Genomic DNA, 19,911 nt, shown 5'->3' on the forward strand with positions numbered 1-19,911 from the left:
GGAATCGCCCAACCCTAGTGTGTACATTTGCATAATCATTCTCCAACTGAGGTTCAAACACCCAGGGAGGGAGGGGAGTCGCGACTCGGCAGAGTCAAAAGGAATGTATGGCATTAATATGGTTTGTTGGAAAAGAATATGTAAGGAAAACAATAAAAATTTACTTGAAAAACAAACAAACACCCATTTTAAAGAGCAGAAAGGGCGGGGGGAGAGAGATGCAAAAACAGACTGTAATACGAAGTGAGGCTTCTCAAACACTGTGCTTTACTAGTTTATTGATGTATTACACTTAAATCACACTCTTCTTTTGGAACAGCTTACACAGGAGTTCCCTGTCACTCTTCCCTTACAGCGCTGATCAACCAGTGACCTGCTAGTGGTATAATCACATGACACCCATGGGGACCGGGTAGCTGGCAAAAAAGCCCATTGAAGTATGGGGTTCTGCTAAAGGAAGACAGATTTTCCTAGAGAGGGTTAATCAGCTATTAGGTGGAGCACAACACTTTTGGCTGAGCCTTTGGGCAAGGCGGGGTGGGGTGGGGGTTTGACTGGGTCAGGAAAAAGATATTTGCACCCCACTCTAGCAATGGCAAAGTGTTGCATGTGCTCCCCAACAACAGTGTATTATTAGGGGGGCATAATGCCACAAGCAAGCTATTTGGTCCCTCTAAATCAGTGGTGGCCAAACTTGGCCCTCCAGCTGTTTTTGGACTACAACTCCCATCATCCCTATCTAACAGGACCAGTGGCCAGGGATGATGGGAATTGTAGTCCCAAAACAGCTGGAGGGCCAAGGTTTGGCCACCACTGCTCTAAATCAAGTGTGGCAAACCTGCAGACCTCCTGATATTTCCTGGACTACAAGTCCCATTTACTATGCCAGCTAAGGCTGAGGGGAGCTGTGTCTAACAGCATCTGGGAAGCCACAGGGCTAGCCCAGTGTTTCCCAATCTTGGGTGTCCAGCTGTTTTTGGACTACAGTTCCCATCACCCCTGACCACTGGTCTTGCTAGCTAAGGATGATGGGAGTTGTAGTCCAAAAACAGCTGGAGACCCAGGTTTGGGAAACACTGGGCTCGCCGCTCTCGTTCTTGACCATGGCACGGCATCCTCGACCGTTTCAGCAATCTGAAGAGACAACAAGACCAAGGGAGCCTCTGAGCTTGCGTTCTCACTCATCCAGCCTCCGTGGTGCATGGCAAATTGCTTTTAAAAAACAGAAGCCTGGGAGTGCCGTGAAACATGTCACAGGAATATGCTGATCAGAGATGGGAATACGGAGTTTTAAACAAACCCAAAACTAATGGACAGACTGAGCAAAGGCATGAATCCAAGGAACCCCCAACAGAGACTATGAGCATCAATAGCCAGGACCTGAAAAGTTGTATTTACCATATTTTTCGCTCTATAAGATGCACCGGACCACAAGACGCACCTAGTTTTTGGAGGAGGAAAACAAGAAAAAATATATTCTGAATCTCAGAAGCCAGAACAGCAAGAGGGATCGCTGCGCAGTGAAAGCAGCAATCCCTCTTGCTGTTCTGGCTTCTGGGATAGCTGCGCAGCCTGCATTTGCTCCATAAGACGCACACACATTTCCCCTTACTTTTTAGGAGGGGAAAAGTGAGTCTTATAGAGCAAAAAATACAGTATTTGCTTTTTAAGGCGCTAAAGCATATGTTCTTTTCATGACCTCCTCTCAGAGCCAAACTAGACCTGAAGTTAAAAGCCTTTTGCAATTTATTTTTTTTAATGCAAGTTAATTACAAAATCCTATCAGCATACTTAGGGGGCTGATAATTAACAGGATCAGAGCAGATGTAGAAAGGAAATTTAACCTTTTCCTCCCATGCAGCAGTCTTGAAGCAAAGCCCTCTTGAACATGGCATGAGTTTGTTGAGGATGAGTGGGTAAAAACATCATCCTCCAAAAGCAGATGAAGTGAGCCCACCACTTGTGAACCTTTAACTTGTGCACCTTCAAGTTTTACACGCGTGGGAAAAATTAAAAAGAGCGCAGGGTTCCAGGAAAAATGACGTTGGGAATCCCAGCCACCACTGAAGCCAATGTGTTTTGACTATACGCAACTCTGGCTTTTAGACGCGATCGCCGAAACGTAACTCCTGCATAAACTTCTGGTTTACAGCCCCAATTACAGAAGATTTTCCTCCGGACTGTGACATGGGAGGAATTTGCTCTCCATGCCTGCACTAATCCCGTTAATTATCAGCACCCTCGGCCCCCATCCCTCAAAGCTGATGCAACCTGCATTTTAAAAAACCAGCACGTCAAGTCTGTGGCTTGGCCCTGAGCCCATATTCTGCGCTTACATGGGGTGGGTCCCAGTTCTGCGAAGAAGCACAACTTGAAAGGAGGGATGTTTTCGGAAAAAACTCAGTTTTTCATTTGAGCTCAGGGGAAGTACTGTACGCAGAGCACCGATCCGGAAAAAAGCAACACCGTATTCAAATAAATATAGGCATTTACAAGGAGATTCGACACTCCTTTTGGATTATTTTATCGAATCCCAGCATCCAGGAAAAGATTTCTTTTTAAATTTTTGCTATTTGACACATTTTGCCGTCGTAAATACAACCAGCTTGGACTGAACACAAGAGCTGGACAACTCTTAAGAGTTGCATTTTAGCATACAGGTGTGCTCTTGGGATTAAATGAAAGACTAGTTTGAACAGCCTGCTCAGCTATCTATTTCGCTGTAAATTAGGAAGTCGCCTTACAACAGGGGCAGAGGCTTTTCATCCATCTGTTCCCAACCTGGGAGATTTATTTTATTTTGTTTGCACGCAGAGCCTATCAATATGATGCTAGTGCACGCTTCGTTTTCTGCGAAGAACCTGCCTCACACAAGGTCAGAGACAATTTTGTCCATCTAGGCCTGGGTGGAGAACCTGCAATCCTCTATATCAGGCATGCAGAAACATCTCTGGCTGTTCCTGAACTACAACTCCCAACATCCACCCCTGCAGTGGCCATGCTGGCAAGGGCTTTTGGGAGTTGTGGTTCGGCAACAAATAGAGGGCTTCCCCCATCCCTGGCCTAGCATAACAGTGTTGTCTATTCTGACCGGCAATGGTTCTTCCTGTGTCTCAGGTATCTTCCGATCCTTTCAGCTGAAAAACACCAGGGCCTGAACCTATCCTGGAAGAGTCGCCCAGAGTGGCTGGGGCAAACCAGTCAGATGGGCGGGGGTACAAATAATAAAATTATTGTCATTATTATTAACTACTGCAGGCAAAGCATGGGCTGTACCCACTGAGCTATGGGTCTTCTTCCTAAATTGCACCCTATTGACACATGAAACTGGCAGATTTCATGCAAACCTGTGCCAACTCCCAGCCTGGGCGACCTTTCTGCATATACTGTATTTTTCCGTGTATAAGTCTATATTTCCCCCCAATTTTTTAAAGTTTAAAATTGGGGGGGTCATCTTATACATGAAATGTTGCAATTATTTCTTAATTTGGGGCTCAAACAATTGGGGTGGTCTTATACATGGGGACGTCTTATACACGGAAAAATACGGTAACTCTTTGGCTTGGCTTTCTGAATGTCACGGCAAGTAACAGTGGGTTTCTCTGACCCATGCCAACTAATTCAGACTGAAGCAATCAGGTGACTTCAAGTCAGCATGGATCAGCTGAAAACTACAGGCTTTCGCATTCTGATGGGGCTGGGAGCCATGATATTTTATGTCAGCATTCTCAAATAGTTATTATGCAGCTAGAGCCACAACTTCTCCCCAAAATTCACCTAAACATTACTTTTTCATGAATCCTGACAAGAGATTCATTAAGTGCTCCACCTGCTGGTCAAAGGGTCAAACTGCACTGCAGCTTATTTCATTCTGATTTTTTCCCCTTTCTGCCAACACTCTGATGGAGCTGTTGCCCCTGGAACTAACTGAAAGCACACCAGTGCAGGTAGATAAAAAGGTACCGCTGTGGCAGGAAGGTAAACGGCGTTTCTGTGCACTCTGGTTTCCCTCACGGTGTCCCATTGTGCCAGAAGCGGTTTAGTCATGCTGGCCACATGACCCGGAAAGCTGTCTGTGACAGGATAGTCATTTAGAGGCCTGTTAAGAGAAATCTAAAACAGAGATCTGTTGTGATTGTTGTGGGGTAAGGGGGATTATCTTTTCTTACTTAGTATAATCTGGACAGACATTATTTACATACACGTCGTGTTATTCATAAAACTCCATAGCGTTTTGCTGTTTTTTATCTCATTAATCCTCACAGCAACTTTGCAAGGGAGGCCGTTCCAGCCCCCATTTTACAGATGGGAACACTGAGGCTGAGTGTACACAAGCTTACCCAAAGATCGCCAGTGAGCTTTGCAGCTGAAATTATTGTGATTTCCCACATCCATATCCAACCTTGTTTTGCTTTTTTCTTTAAAAATCACATTCTACTATGGGTTGCTATAGGAAAAAAAATGGTTTGGCTTGGTAAAGTTGTAGCCCTAGAGTCCTGGGACAATTCTCTCCCTCCAAGGCTCTTATCAGTATTAACTGGCAAGATATCCCAAGGAATTCAAGGGCACCAAACATGGGTTTTCACTGTTCTGGCCTCACAACAATCCTGTGAGGTAGGTTAGGCTGAGGAGAGAGATGGACAGGTGATATGGTCAGCCAGGTAGATTTGAACCCAGGCCCAAAGCCAGGGCTACACCACGCCTTCTCATCAGTGCTGGCGTTTCTGTGTCTAAGCCCTATACGGCTTAGGACCCTCGTACCTACGGGACCGCCTCTCCTGGTATGTCCCACAGAGGAACTTACGGTCTTCAAATAAAAACATCCTGAAGGTCCCAGGCCACAGAGAGGTTAGGCTGGCCTCAAACAGAGCCAGGGCTTTTTCGGCTACGGCTCCAATCTGGTGGAACGCTCTGCCACAAGAGACTAGGGCCCTGCGGGACTTGACATCTTTCCGCAGGGCCTGCAAGACAGAGCTGTTCCACCAGGCCTTTGGTCAGGGAGCAGCCTGACTCCCTCCTTTGGCAATCTTCACAGAACTTTAGCTTAATGGTTGCCATCAATTTGATTTTAATTAATTTTTATAATGAATTGTTTTTAGAACGTTGCACTATTTTATTGTTGTTAGTCGCCCTGAGCCTGGCTTCAGCTGGCGAGGGCGGGATATAAATAAATTTTATTATTATTATTATTATTAGGGTGGGAGGCTGGCTAGAGAGGGGACCCTTCACCCCGCAATGGAAATGAAACCCTCCCTAGAGGAGAGGCATTATACGTGGGAGCTTTCCATTTTCCTCTAATTTTTTATAGCCCTGTACATCATAGGCAGCAAAGTACAGGCTCTTGGGGGCTTTGTGGTACCTTCTTCAGTTTCACAAAGGGTAGGGACTCGCACAGATACACAGTCACTCACACAGAACATCTTTAAATAAGAGGATTGTGGAGAATAAATACTGTACATAGGAGCCCACCTCCTGGCAAAGAGGAGGAAGGCAGATAAATATGTCTCCTGCTATACAGATAAAACCATCGGGGAGGGTGCGGTGGGGTGGGGGAAAAAATCGCAGGCCAGCCCAAACAAACCAGATAGATAATGATGCAAATTATCCTCGGGACTCCAGGGATCTGAAGAAACAAAGAGAGACAGGAAATACCAACCGTGAGAGCAAGCAGGGAGGCAGGCAGCCACAAAAGAAGTTTTTCTTAAAACTCTGAGAGAGGACTAATATTTTTTTTTCATGTGGCCACTCTAGTTAACTAACGCAGGTGGCGCTGTAGGTTAAACCACAGAACCTAGGACTTGCCAATCAGAAGGTCGGTGGTTCGAATCCCCACGACGGGGTGAGCTCCCGTTGCTGGGTCCCTGCTCCTGCCAACCTAGCAGTTTGAAAGCACGTCAAAGTGCAAGTAGATAAATAGGTACCACTCCCGCGGGAAGGTAAACAGCGTTTCCGTGCGCTGCTCTGGTTCGCCAGAAGCAGCTTAGTCATGCTGGCCACATGACCCGGAAGCTGTATGTCGGCTCCCTTGGCCAATAAAGCGAGATGAGCGCCGCAACCCCAAAGTCGGCCACGACTGGACCTAATGGTCAGGGGTCCCTTTACCTTTGTCTAAGAGCAAGCTAGGATGTGATGATGGCAAAGGAGAGGCAGGAAGAGGTGGGTGACAAGAAAACCAGATCGATTGGTTTCTGAACAAAGGTGAAATAATGAGGAGGAGGAGCTAAGGACTTTGCATTGTTCATTTCCTCTGTTCCTTGTACCACAACCATTTTTTGTAAGCTTGAAAATCATATATAACTATTAAAAGGGTTAAGGGTTCCTGGTTAACATTGCATAGTTATGATGCTGCCTCTTTGCATTACTGTCGGTCACCTGCTTCAGTCAATTTCTAAAGACACCTCCTCCTCGTCTCTGACCAGTCATTAAAGCCAATCATCTTCTGCATGTTATCGAGAAGCGAGGTGATAGGGAACCAGGCAGAGGGCCTTCTCAGTGGTGGCGCCCACCCTGTGGAACGCCCTCCCATCAGATGTCAAGGAAATAAACAGCTATCTGACTTTTAGAAGACATCTGAAGGCAGCCCTTTTTAGGGAAGCTTTTAATTTTGACGTTTTTTATATTCTGTTGGGAGCTGCCCAGAGTGGCTGGGTATAAATAATAAATTATTAATATTAATATTGTTATTATATTATCATGCTTTATTGCATTTCTGCACTTTTTACTGATGTTGTCAGTACTTTGCATTGATCGTTTTATTGTACAGTTGTACCTCTGGTTGTGAACGGGATCCGTTCCGGAGGCCCAATTGCAACAAGAGCAGAACGCAACACGTGTCTGTGATTCTGCAGGTTGCGATTTGCCGCTTCTGCGCATGACGTCACTTTGCATGTCTGCTCATGCGCGAGCGGCGAAACCTGGAAGTAACCCTTTCCGGTACTTCCGGGTCACCATGGGACACAACCTTAAAACACTCAACCTGAAGCAAACGTAACATGAGGTATGACTGTATCGCTTTTGGTAATTTGGGTTTGTTTGCTTTTTTAAGTTGCCATTTACTCCTTAGATATATTTAAAATAAATGGCCCTAAATAAATTAATACTGAGGGTTCTGCACCCGGATTTCTCCTCTCTTCTGTGCCTGCCCTTTCCCCTTGCCATCACCCAATTGTGTCAATTGCAAGACGCTCTCTGGGAAGTATCAAATATTGATCTCTCTCCCTCTCTCTATAGGGACACACAGATTAATAGAAACCAGAGGGAAAGCATGTATTCCTTACCCCAGTTCTAGATTTGCACATGTTGATCAGATACCAGGAAGATTTCAACATTGGGATTTCAGATTTGATGCCAGCAATGGGGATAAATCAGGTTCCAAAAAGAAACCCCAACTTCTCTCCCAAACCTAATGGCTGGACTTGTGTGACTCAGCTGACACTGTCAGCCACCTGGCTTCAAGCTACCGTATTTTTCGCTCTATAAGACGCACACTTTCCCCTCCAAAAATTAAGGGGAAATGTACAGTATGTGTGTCTTATGGAGTGAATGCAGGCTCCTTGGCTTCAGCGATAGCAATGCGAAGCCTCCGAAGCGCAGAGGGAGCATTCCCGCTGCGCTCCAGAGGCTTCAGGTTGCCTTCACTGAAGCCTGGAGAGCGAGAGGGGTCAGTGTGCACAGTGCCCCTTCAGCTAAGCGGGAGGAGAAATGGAAGGGGCTCCGTTTCTCCTGCCGCTTCGCTGAAGGGGCACTGCGCAGAGAGGGGGAGATTCCCCCCCCCCTTGTTCTCCCCCTCTAAAACAAGGTGTGTCCTATGGTCGGGTGCGTCCTATAGAGCGAAAAATACGGTACACCTGCTGCCATCTCACCTTCCAGGTGTGGCAGCCCCGCCCTCTTCTGCCCCTGGCCACCCAAACTATCCCCCGGGAGAACCACTTGGAAAGCCCCATTTCCCGGCCCGCTCTTACGAGTAGCTGTTATGCTGCTGCCGGCGCCGCGCCGTCCGCATCTTCTCAAAGCGCGCCTCCATTTCTTCGAGTACTTTGGGCGTGTAACGCACAACCAGCTTCACGGTACCCTGGGCTGCTTTCAGGAGCTCCACCGCCCGCTCGTGTTGCTCGCCCTCCACGCTCTGCAGGAAACAAGGAAGAAAAGCAACACCACAAGAGCAGTAAGTGCATTTCCTGATTCAAGACTCCACCTTTTGCCTCCCATCGTCACTGCTGAGGTCCGTGAGAAGCAGCCATCCCTGCCTCAAATGACCTATTTACGCAAGCGGGACTAGCAGCAAAATGCTGCAGTGTGAAGCCAGCCCCGTTTTCCCTCTCCTTAAATGGCTCAGGACTGCAACACCTCAAGGACTGCCTGTCTCCATAAGAACCTACCCGGACCCTGAGATCATCTTCCAAGGGCCTCCATCGCGTGCCTCCTCCTTGAGAGGTCCAGAGGGTGGCAACACGAGAACGGGGCCTCCTCTGCAGTGGCTCCCCGTCTGTGGAATGCTCTCCCCAGGGAAGTTCGCCTGGCACCTTCATTATACACCTTCAGGCACCAGGCGAAAACGTTCCTCTTTAACCAGGCCTTTGGCTGATTGACATCCAATGCCCTTTTAAAATGTGCTGGGGAGAGGAGATTATTGGTTTGTTTCTGATCTTTTTATTACAGTGGTACCTCGGTTTTCGAACATAATCCATTCCGGAAGACCGTTCAACTTCCAAGGCATGTTCAAAAACTGAAGCAGTTACTTCTGGATTTACGGAGTTCGAAAACCGAAATGTTAATCAACGGAGATGTTCGAAAACCGAGGTACCACTATATTTCTTATTTAATTTATTGCGATTTTAAGTTGTGAACCACCCTGAGATCTATCTATAAATAATAAGGAAAAAATAACTATCAGCTGGAGTAAACCTCCAGATGAACAGCACACATGTTTTTTTGGAAACCATGTAATTTTATGTATTAAAGGTAAAGGGACCCCTGACCATTAGGTCCAGTCGTGGCCGACTCTGGTGTTGCAGTGCTCATCTCACTTTACTGGCCAAGGGAGCCGGCGTAAAGCTTCCGGGTCATGTGGCCAGAATGACTAAGCCGCTTCTGGCGAACCAGAGCAGCGCACAGAAATGCCATTTACCTTACCGCGGGAGTGGTACCTATTTATCTACTTGTACTTTGACATGCTTTCGAACTGCTAGGTTGGCAGGAGCAGGGACCGAGCAACGGGAGCTCACCCCGTCGCAGGGATTCAAACCGCCAACCTTCTGATCCGCAACTCCTAGGCTCTGTGGTTTAACCCACAGCGCCACCCGCCTCCCAGTTTTATGTATTATGTCTATATAAAATCAACAACACATGTGCAACCACAAATAAAATCAGCCAATCAGCATTCTGCAATTGACTGAGCACGCTCTGCACCCCCAGAGTTGTTTTGGATCTCCACCCACCCCAACTGTTTCCGCTTCCTGCAAACCCTTATCCCGCTTCCATACACCCAAAAAGGAACCTTTCGTATTGCCTGCCCCCCAATATACACACCACGCCATTGACCGACAGCAACTGATCTCCTCGCTTGAGGCCGCCGTGGCGGTCAGCCACGCCCCCTGGGATGATGCGGGAGATGTAGATGGGCGAGTTCTGCTCCTTGCCCCCCATGATGTTGAAGCCCAGGCCTTCGTCCGTCTTGGGCAGTTCCACCACCCGTGGGTGTGCGTGGCCTTCGCTCGCTGCGAAAGCAGCCACCGTCGCCTGGATATGGGGAGGAAGCAGAGAGGATTCTGCACCAGTATTTAGGACCGTTTCAAAGACTTCGTTAAAAGTCAGTGGCAACACCCTTCCCCTCGTGCCCCAATTCCCTCAGGTTTTCATTTCCGACTCATCCTTCATCATCTCTCTTTGAAGGTGACCCGGAAACTGCAATTAATCCAGAATGTGGCAGCTGGACTGGTGACTGGGAGTGGCCGCCGGGACCACATAACACCGGTCCTGAGAGATCTGCATTGGCTCCCAGTACGTTTCCGAGCACAATTCAAAGTGTTGGTGCTGACCTTTAAAGCCCTAAATGGCCTCGGCCCAGTATACCTGAAGGAGCGTCTCCACCCCCATCGTTCAGCCCAGGCACTGAGGTCCAGCTCCGAGGGCCTTCTGGCGGTTCCCTCATTGCGAGAAGTGAGGTTACAGGGAACCAGACAGAGGGCCTTCTCGGTAGTGGCGCCTGCCCTGTGGAACGTGCTCCCATCACATGTCAAGGAAATAAGCAGCTATCTTATCTTTAAAAGACATCTGAAGGCAGCCCTGTTTAGGGAGGTTTTTAATATTTAATGCTGTATTGTTTTTTACACTCAATTGGGAGCCGCCCAGAGTGGCTGGGGAAACTCAGCCAAATGGGCGGGGTATAAATAAATTATTATTATTATATCATATCATCATTTATATGCTGGCTATCTAACTGGGTTCCCCCAGCCACTGTCAAATTACTCAAATTAACCCATGTGCATATTTCTACCCAGGGTTCTGCATACTCTATGCTAAGAATTTGTAAATAAATTCAGTGCCAAGATAAACTGAATTTTACAACCCCATATAAATTATGCAGATTGCTCAGCTACCATGTCATCACTTATATTGTAAGACCTATTCTTTCTTTTCTTTTTTAAGTTACTGGGGCAAGCGCTGCACAGGGCCCTGAAGCCTCACTTCCAATAACTGAAAAACGTATTAGTCCGCAAACTTTCAAGCATATATTTGGGGCTATAAGGACTAGAAACTTGGTTTTTTAAAAAAGAAATGAAAGCAGAGAATTTCAGAAATTAGATTTTGAAACCACAGTAACATTCTGTGTTCCCCCTCCAACCCCTACAAAACTGTGGCACACACACAGTCTTGTATTCCCCATCACTTCCTCCTCCCTCCTCCTCATCTTTTCCTTTTGTGCCATGCCTTTTAGATTGTAAACTTGCACACACACAAGGACACCCTACTTTCCTATTGCTTTTACTCATCTTATGCAAGCTACTTTAGAACACTATCAAGCAGAAGAGCACAGGCAGACCACTTTATAAACAGCCCATTTCTAGCGATTTTCACATCATATTTGAAATACAGATATTAGTTCTAAGGAAGCTCCATTCAGTTGACCACCCTGTTTCCAGCACAGGGCATCCAGGTGCCTCAGGGAAGCCAAAAGCAAGGCAAAACAGCCCTCTCCTGCTGTTGTTCCCAGCAAACTGGTATCCTGAGAGGTATACTGCCTCCAGGGTGCATATAGCCATTATGACTAATAGCCACTGAAAGTATCTTGGCTTCCTGAGTTGCTCTAATCCCCTTCTAAAGCTATTTAATCAGGGCCGGACTAAGCTGTTTTTGCTGCTTGATGGCATCTTGCCCTCATCCCGGCCCCACGTCAAGGTGCTTGCAGCCAAGGGCCGGTCAAGTTATTTTGACACCCGACGCACAAAAATCCCACTGGTACCTCTCCCTGGGTGTACAACTATCACTTAGTAAATAATAGTTTTAAAAAGCCCAGCAAAACTAAATATCAGGTTGCTGTAATTCCGTGACATTGAAAATGAGCTGTCTGAGGCATCTGCCTCACTCTGTCTAATGAAAGGGCTGGCCCACAGCCTTTTAAGCAGGGTTAGAAACTCAGCTATATAAGTTAGGCACCAAATGGCTCCTTAAATGTTTAGTTGATTTTGGGGCCAGACAGCTCGGAAGCAGTATTTTTCAATACGACTTTGTGGTTGGTTCCTGAAATTCATTCTGATTGTGCAGTTAAAATATAACGGATTTAATTCTACAGGATGTGCTGCTAGTGTGTGAAAACAGCCAAGATCCAAGGTTCACCAGGCAGGCATCTCCAGATGGTGGAGACGTCAAGCACCATCCTGGCACCTGGGAAAGTCAGGTGCAAAATGCGCCTGGCTAATTTCGAACATTGCTTTAAAGCTATCTAGCACCATTACAGCAAATTCAGTAAGCTGAACGAAATATGAATTCAAGAGAACTAGCAACTTCAGACCAAGCGTTGCACAAGAATTCTAAGGAACAGAATGATAAAAAAAATTATAGTGCAGTTTTGAAACCTGCAGTTGAAACCAATGCCGTTTTGAAACCACTGGTTAAAATCAGTGCAGCTTTGAAAGGTTCAGCCAGCCACCTCTGTTCAAATTGGCATCTGGCTGGATCCAAACATAGACCAAAATCGTATTGCTTGATCATGCAAAATTTGGTTAAATTGTTTTAAGAGGAATCCCAACAAGCAGGCAAACAACTTCCCAAAATATGTAGCAGGTGGTGGAGGGGAACCTACACAACTGGAAACAAAGCAACGGGTTTCTTCTCATACCTTAGCCGTGGCATGCGCCCGAATTTCAGCACTCCCCGTGATATCCAGTGTGTCGTACAACTGCTCATAGACCTGTCCAGAAAAGAGACAATAAAAGGAGGGGGGTCAGGGAGATTTGTCCGCCGAGTCCAGAGTTGACACCATTTGGAACACAGATGCTAAGGAGGATACTTGAAAGAAGCATCTGGTGTGGAATGGGAATATGGGATGGACAGAACAGGAGATAAGAGGGCATGGAAGCAAGACGGGGGCGGGGGGAGCAGGTAGAACATCTCCTTTCATGGTGCTATGTTTCTATGATTCAATCCTCGCTACCTACGAGTAGACATGAGAAATACTCCAGTCTGAATCCCTGGCGAGCTGCTGTCTGCCAGTGTAAACAATAATGCTCTCGATGGGACCTATGGTCTGAGTAAATATATAAGGCTGCTTCCCTTCTTCTTAATACAGTGGTACCTTGGGTTACAGACACTTCAGGTTACAGACTCTGGGTTAGCAAACCCAGAAATAGTACAGTGGACGCTCAGGTTGCAAACGTGATCCGTGCGGGATGCATGTTTGCAACCCGCAGCAGCAGGTCTGCACACACGCGGGTTGCGATTTGGTGCTTCTGCGCATGTGCGACCGCCGAAACCTGGAAGTAACCTGTTCCAGTACTTCCCAGTTTCAGTGGTCCGCAACCCGAAAAAACGCAACCTGAAGCGTCTGTAACCTGAGGTATGACTAATGCTCTAGATGGGACCTATGGTCTGAGTAAATATATAAGGCTGCTTCCCTTCTTCCTAATACAGTGGTACCTCGGGTTACAGATGCTTCAGGTTACAGACACTTCAGGTTACAGACTCCGCTAACCCAGAAATAGTACCTCGGGTTAAGAACTTTGCTTCAGGATGAGAACAGAAATTGTGCAACAGAAGCAGGAGGCCCCATTAGCTAAAGTGGTACCTCAGGTTAAGAACAGTTTCAGGTTAAGAACGGACCTCCAGAACGAGTTAAGTTCTTAACCCGAGGTACCACTGTATTGACTTTGAGGGGATACAGAAGGGATTAGGAGTGTTTAAAGGAGAGTCCAGACAGAGGCCATTTCAGACATTTTCCTGTGTGAGGCGGCAAGTGGTGTCACCCCGCTCCTATGAAAGGCACACAGTGCACCAAGGCCCATCAAGTTATTTCGCCACCTGAGGCAGAAAAATCCCACAAGCACCTCTCCCCTTTGCCCAACATTAAAAGCGCAAATAATAATACAGCTAAGTAACTAATGATTTGAAGCTCTTTTTAGGAAACCTGAAATCAGCTCTCTGAGGCGAGCACCTAACAGTAGGGCTGCCTTGGTTCAGAGGCGGAGTTAGGGAGTGTAACTGGTTTGCCCGCCCTGAGTGGGCGCTGCAATAAATCATAAAAATCATGGAGTTGGAAGAGACCCTGGGGACCATCTAGTCCAACCCCCTGAAATGCAGCTGTCCCATCCGGGCGTTATGATCACAGTGCTCTCACCAACTGAGCTATCCAGACACCAGCATGATGCAGAGCGGAAGGCAAGAGGCTAGATGCACCAAATTTTGGCACTGTGCTGAAATTTGAAAGCCCCAAGTCTGCCACTACCTGATTGCAAACCTAGGGGAAAGGTCGGGGTGACAGGGGAGTGACAAGAGGCCAGATGCGTGTGACACAGGTGCAACTCGCGGTGACAGGTGGGGGAAGTGGGTGACGAACTGGTACAGAGGAAGAAGGCCAGGCAAGGAGCGCGGGAAAGGAGAGGAGGCGAGGGGAGAGACGAAAGTATAAATGAAGAAAAGGAGAAGCGTCTGCCAAGGAAGGACCCAGGAAGAGTCGCTCGCTCACCTCCCTGATGGCCGAGCAGAATTTGCTCTGCAACACCCTCTGAAGGGCTTGGAGTTTCTGAGGCGGCACCTCCCCGCTGCGCTGCAGCCGCTCCAGCAGTTCAACCGCCCGCGCCACATCTGAGGAGAGGGAGAAGAGACGGCGAGGTTGTCAGCGGAGCGGAAGGAAGCCCCGGGCCGCCTCGGGCGACGCGCCTCGGGCGACGCGCCTCAGCCGCCCCGGCGAACAGCGCCTCGCGCTTCGCTTGCGCTCTCGCCGCGCGTAAAGGAGGGCGCGCGAAAGCGAAGATCCGGGCGACCTGCGAGGAAGCAGCTCCGATCTCCTCCTCAGCAGCCATGCCGAGCAAGGGAGGGAGGGAGAGAGGAAGGACCCACCCGCCACCTCCATCTTTCCGCGGGATCTCGCCTTCCCGCGCGCGCCCCGGCAGATGCTCTCTTCCCTCCCCGCCATCCCCCTGGGACGCAGCGAGGGCGCACGGCTCTTGCTCGCTTTCGTGCGCCGGGGCTGGCGGATCCATCCGCCCCGATCCTCCTCCTCCTCCCTCCATATACGCGGGAATCTCCCCCTTCCAGCCACCCGCGGATCTCTCCCACTCCAGGCGCAGGAGATGCCCACCCCTCTCCAAGACCATGTCTCCCCTCCTTCTCCACCGCCGGCGCAGCTTACCCCTCTCCAGCCCCAGAGGCTCGGCCAGCGCTGCCATCTTCGCTCTTGCGAAGCCCCACCGCCGCCTCTCGCACGTCAACGCGCGGAGAGCGGCGAGGGGAGGGAAGAGGGCTTTGCAACCTGATACGCCGCAGCCCTGCCCGCTGGGCTGCTGGTGCGCGTGTCTGCCGCGGCACGTGCGGAGGGCGCCCGGCCCCCTCCCGTGCACCGCTTAGGCCCGGCGGCGAGGAGATGCGCCCGGGCCGCGCCACACAAACGCCCGAGCGAAGCAGCCCGAGGAGCCATCATCCTGCGCGCGCCCTTTCCACCCCCTTCGCCTACATACCGCGTCCGACCCGCAGCCGGTGGGGCACCATGGTGGACTGGCCAGGCGAGATCCTTGGTCGTTGCAGCAGCAGCGCGAGGCGACGAGGGAGATCCGCTCACCGCTGCATCCCCTTCCACGCGTGCTCCCACCCGTGCAGGATGCGCAGCGACTTCCTTTTCTCCACCCCCACCCCGCGAGAGTGCCTTACGCGGATGTTAGCATCGTTATTAAAGCGCATCGCAGGTGAATCAGCGCTTTGAACTTGCCACTTCTAGGCGCCTCTGAAGAATTGGACGCAACCCAACCTCCTTGCAGAAGTCCCGTGCCTTACGTACACGTTTATTACAGGTTTGGAAAGCCTTGAACAGGAAAATATCTTTGTTAATGTTTCAGGCCTCCTTTCCAGAAGCTCGCACCCAGAGCGAAGTGGAAAACGGCGGTCCAGTCAGCAGGTGACTCACAGTGTCGTTTCCCCCCCTTTACTTTATCCAGCTGGTCTCAAGTATTTTTTATAGTAGGCGATTGTGTAATGAAAAGCTAAAGGCGAACACCTGACAGACATGTTAAATTTGCACAAACTATCTGGAGCATAAAAATTATGCACGCTGGATTTCAATAGGATATATGGGAAGGTAGACGGCATCCAAGGTGGGCTGCATTGCAGAATTCAGGATGCAAGAGCCATTTCTCTTCCCCACTGAATCATGCAGATCCCACGGGTTGAACTGCTATCACTATCTATTGCACAAGATGGATGTGAAGATCAAATGGAGGCGGCAATCATGTTTACCAGAATTAGCTCCCTGGATAATTTTTATTTAACAAAATTTTCTGCTCGATTGTAAGAAAACCATTTACCCACAGTGCCTCCATCTTGCCAGGGTTCAAGTTCAGCTTATTTTCACTCATTCATCCCATCAGTGCATCCAGGTACTGACTGGTCCAGGGCCTGCAAGGCCTCCCGATATAGATGTTATGGAGAAACAGGACTGAGTGGAAGAGATTGTGAAGAGCGCTAAAAGGACCTCTCCAAACTGGGGGAATGGGCAGTAGCATGACAAATGCAATTCAATGTGACATAAGGCAATTCATGTCACATAAACATTCATGGGGTGACTGACCAGGAACGAGACCTTGGATAGCTTGATGAAGATGTTGATCCACTGGGGTGGCAGCTGTGAATAAGCTAATTCCACATCAGGAATCATTAGGACAGGAATTGAATAATAAAACTGCTGATTAAGAAAGTTATGGTGTGGCATTTGGAATACAGTGTATAGTTCTAGTCATCTCACGATATTGTAGAACTGGAGAAGGTTCAGAAAAGGGCAACCAAAGTGATGGGGGGTGAAGGCGTTCCCTTATGAGGGAAAGTTGCAGTGTTTGGAGAGGTAAGAGGTGACATGATTGAGATTTCCAAATTCATGCATGGCATGGAGGAAGCGTATAGTGAAGTTTTTCTTCCTCTCTGCAGTGGCCATCCAATGCAGCTGAATGTTTAAAGATTATGGGCAGACAAAAGAAAGTACTTCTCTGCACAGTGCAGTTAAACTGTGGAACTCACTGCTGCAGGAGGCAGCGATGGCCAACTTGGAAGAGCGTTAAATAAACTTATGTTGGCTATGCTCTGCCTCCAGAAGCAGTATCCCTGAATTATCAGTTGCTGGAAATAATACTAATACCCCACATTTCTGGCTGGGTTTCTCCAGGCACTGCAGGTGGCTTCCAGAAGCTTGTGCTTGGGTCCTGCTTGTGGGTTTCCCACGGGCATCTGGGTGGCTACTGTGAGAACTGACCCAACATCCTTGCAGAGAAATTGCCACTACTAGTCCAAACCTTCGGAGGTAAAGACTCCATCAAGGGTGTGCCCTTCCAAACCTTCGAATGCTGGACCAGTGACAATTTGAGACAGCCCCATGGTTGTCATGTGACCATGAGGTCCTAAACTGGCCCAGCAGCAGCATCCACATAGATACTGAAGTCATCCAGGACTATTGTCCTATGATCCTCTTAACACCATGTTAGAGACCACCTCTGCCAGTTTGGTTAGGGATGCCACTGGGCAACAGGGTGGCCAGTAGACCAGCAGCACCCCCAATTTGTCTTTCGAGCCCACCACCAGATGCAGACGTCTAAGACCACCCCAAGAGGTATTCTGGTAAAGGAGATGGTGCTTCTATGGTAGCCAACACACACAACCCAGTCCAGACTGGTATTGTATTGAGTACCCAGATGGGCACAGCTGAGTCAGGTCAGTGGCACCCAGTGCACCCCCTTCATCCGCAATTAAGTCATGGAGCAGCATGGTCCTATTGTGGCATTCATTTATAAGACCACCAAACCAGAGGAGCCAGTAACCTCTGAAGTAGTAGGAAGACTGCAACAGGGGGCCATCTCCGTCCCAGATGGTGGTCAACCCTTCCACTCCAACTATACCTTCCCTGGCCCACCACCATTGAAACTGGGGCATCTTCTCAACTCCCTGCTATCTGCCGACCCAGATACAACTTAGTGCCATCATTAAGTGTCACCTACACAGCTGGCAGATTAGGCCACAGGCCAAGTAGAAAGTGCATGCCACACTCCTCTTTGCCTCAATCAAGGGGAACCTGACAAACAAAAATTCCCTTCCTCCAGGCTATCACCATGTCATGGGCCTGTCTCCTGCAATGCTTGACCTACAATTCCCTATCTTGGCTGACGGGTGCGTGCCCCTTTACCTCCCCAAAGGCAGCAACCCCACCACAGTTAACTCTGCCAGACGTGTCAAGTCTGCTGCTACAGTAAGGCAGGCTCTGGACCACCCCCATGCCTTAGCTGATAGGCAGTCAGTCAACATTCAAGGAGTATCACTTGCAATCAGCACCCACTTTAAGCTGCAAGCAGGTATCTAACAGGACAAACCGATGCAAGGCAAACTCTCTCTTGGTAGCTGGGTGAGTAGATCAGGCAGGGGGCATGGAAGTTCCAAACAGCCCCTCCCTGCGTAGTCCCCCTGCAGATCTGCTCTCATGAGATACAATTTTTTTTAAAATGAAAAATGATATTAAATATACACAGTGCTACCTCGGGTTACATACGCTTCAGGTTACACACTCCGCTAACCCAGAAATAGTGCTTCAGGTTAAGAACTTTGCTTCAGGATAAGAACAGAAATTGGGCTCCGGCGGCATGGCAGCAGCAGGAGGCCCCATTAGCTAAAGTGGTGCTTCAGGTTAAGAACAGTTTCAGGTTAAGTACGGACCTCCGGAACGAATTAAGTACTTAACCCGAGGTACCACTGTATATATGTTAGTCTGCTTGTGGGATTTTCATATGGGATAAAAATGTTCTCTAGCAAAGCATTCAATTTTTCTCCAACAAATGAGCCTGCCATGGTGGCAGGCTTCCCACACAAGAGAAAAATAGCATGGTAAACAGCTCAGACACAGACCAGCAGATGGGGCTTCTAAGCAAGAGTTCCACAGCCCATGCTCATAGCCTACATTTCTCCCACACACTCTGCTACTGTTCCAGGCATTCTTACGCAATTCTCTACTCCAGTACCAGTTTGGGCTAGCAGCTGTATGCAGCTTGCCTCCTTGCCAAATTCTGCTTGTAGGAGCCTGCCCTCCTATTAAATTAAGCTGCAGCAGAGATGCAGTACGTGAAGGATGAGCCATGAAAATGTCCACTTCTCTAAACAAATGATATTCAGACCCTGCAAGAAAAGTAGGCCCCTGCTGAAGAATCATAAAAGGTATTTCTTAATACCTCCACCTCAGCCTAACCATTCTATTTGTAGATATATTTTGTATTCAGGAGAGGTGGTAGCAAGGGCACCAAAAGCCTTCGATTCTGCTCGTCTAGTGTAATCTACTCATCACCAAAGCTTTCAGCCGCCACCTCTAGGCCTTACTGCCAAGCCACGACTCCAGCTTCTGAGCTGCCAGTGCTGGCAGGGTTATGTGTACACTACGGTTTCCTAGGAATCTCTGCTTTCATATGACTAAAACAGGATTCTGGGCCTTACCAACACAGCTTCAAAGACATACTTGAAAGTGAATGGAGCAATACAGTGGTACCTCGGGTTAAGAACTTAATTTGTTCTGGAGGTCTGTTCTTAACCTGAGGTACCACTTTAGCTAATGGGGCCTCCCGCTGCTGCTGTGCCGCCGCCGCACGATTTCTGTTCTCATCCTGAAGCAAAGTTCTTAACCCAAGGTACTATTTCTGGGTTAGCGGAGTCTGTAACCTGAAGTTTCTGTAACCTGAAGCATCTGTAACCCGAGGTACCACTGTACTGGCAAAGATCTTGAAAGACAAGAGGGCTGGCTAAAACATGCCCAGTGAGTTGCAGGTGTAAATCTTGTCCCACCCTTGCCTATCACTTAGAATAAATTATTAAAAAAAATTTTAAAATGCATACTTCTGAACATACAAATTGTGACAGTCAACTTTTCTTAGTGTAAAATCTGGATTACTTGGACACAGAACTAGTTTCTTTCAGTAGAAAATATATAGCCTTGACAACACTGGACCTAGACTTTCTTCCTATTGCTGGGCTCCAAATTAAATTCTCCCAATCCTTGGCTATTATCCACAACAAAACCTAAACTTCATAGAGCACCTTCCTCACAGATGCCATCATTAGGCAAAGTCTAAATAAACTTGAGCTTAATTTCAGTACAGGGATGAACCCTGCTTGCCTTTATCACCAGTCCCTTTTGAAATACTTCCTCCTAACCAATTTTTAGCATTTGCTCACTATCTTTCTGTT

General features: G+C 48.3%; 1 protein-coding gene across 3 annotated transcripts; it reads right to left on the reverse strand.

Annotated features, from left to right (window-relative positions):
* Nucleotides 1-244: 244 nt before the first annotated feature.
* On the reverse strand, nt 245-16,400 carry LIN7B (lin-7 homolog B, crumbs cell polarity complex component). 3 transcript variants are annotated; one of them, XR_013978578.1, is made up of 7 exons: nt 14,846-15,074; nt 14,180-14,298; nt 12,338-12,409; nt 9,529-9,738; nt 7,962-8,125; nt 839-5,623; nt 245-693 (listed from the first exon to the last, which is right to left on the reverse strand). XR_013978578.1 is itself a non-coding variant. In XM_080977131.1 (6 exons), exons 1-6 carry the CDS (start codon nt 15,199-15,201, stop codon nt 5,602-5,604), a joined length of 618 nt encoding a protein of 205 aa, XP_080833257.1. In that variant the 5' UTR covers nt 15,202-16,400; the 3' UTR covers nt 245-5,601. The 3 variants fall into 3 exon arrangements, 2 of the variants coding, with proteins under 2 accessions (XP_080833257.1, XP_080833256.1); XM_080977131.1 differs by lacking the exon at nt 14,846-15,074 and adding an exon at nt 15,171-16,400 and having other exon boundaries at nt 245-5,623; XM_080977130.1 differs by having other exon boundaries at nt 245-5,623.
* Nucleotides 16,401-19,911: the final 3,511 nt, after the last annotated feature.

This window comes from Podarcis pityusensis (assembly GCF_964106645.2).
Source record: "Podarcis pityusensis genome assembly, chromosome: 13".
Lineage (NCBI taxonomy): Eukaryota > Metazoa > Chordata > Lepidosauria > Squamata > Lacertidae > Podarcis > Podarcis pityusensis.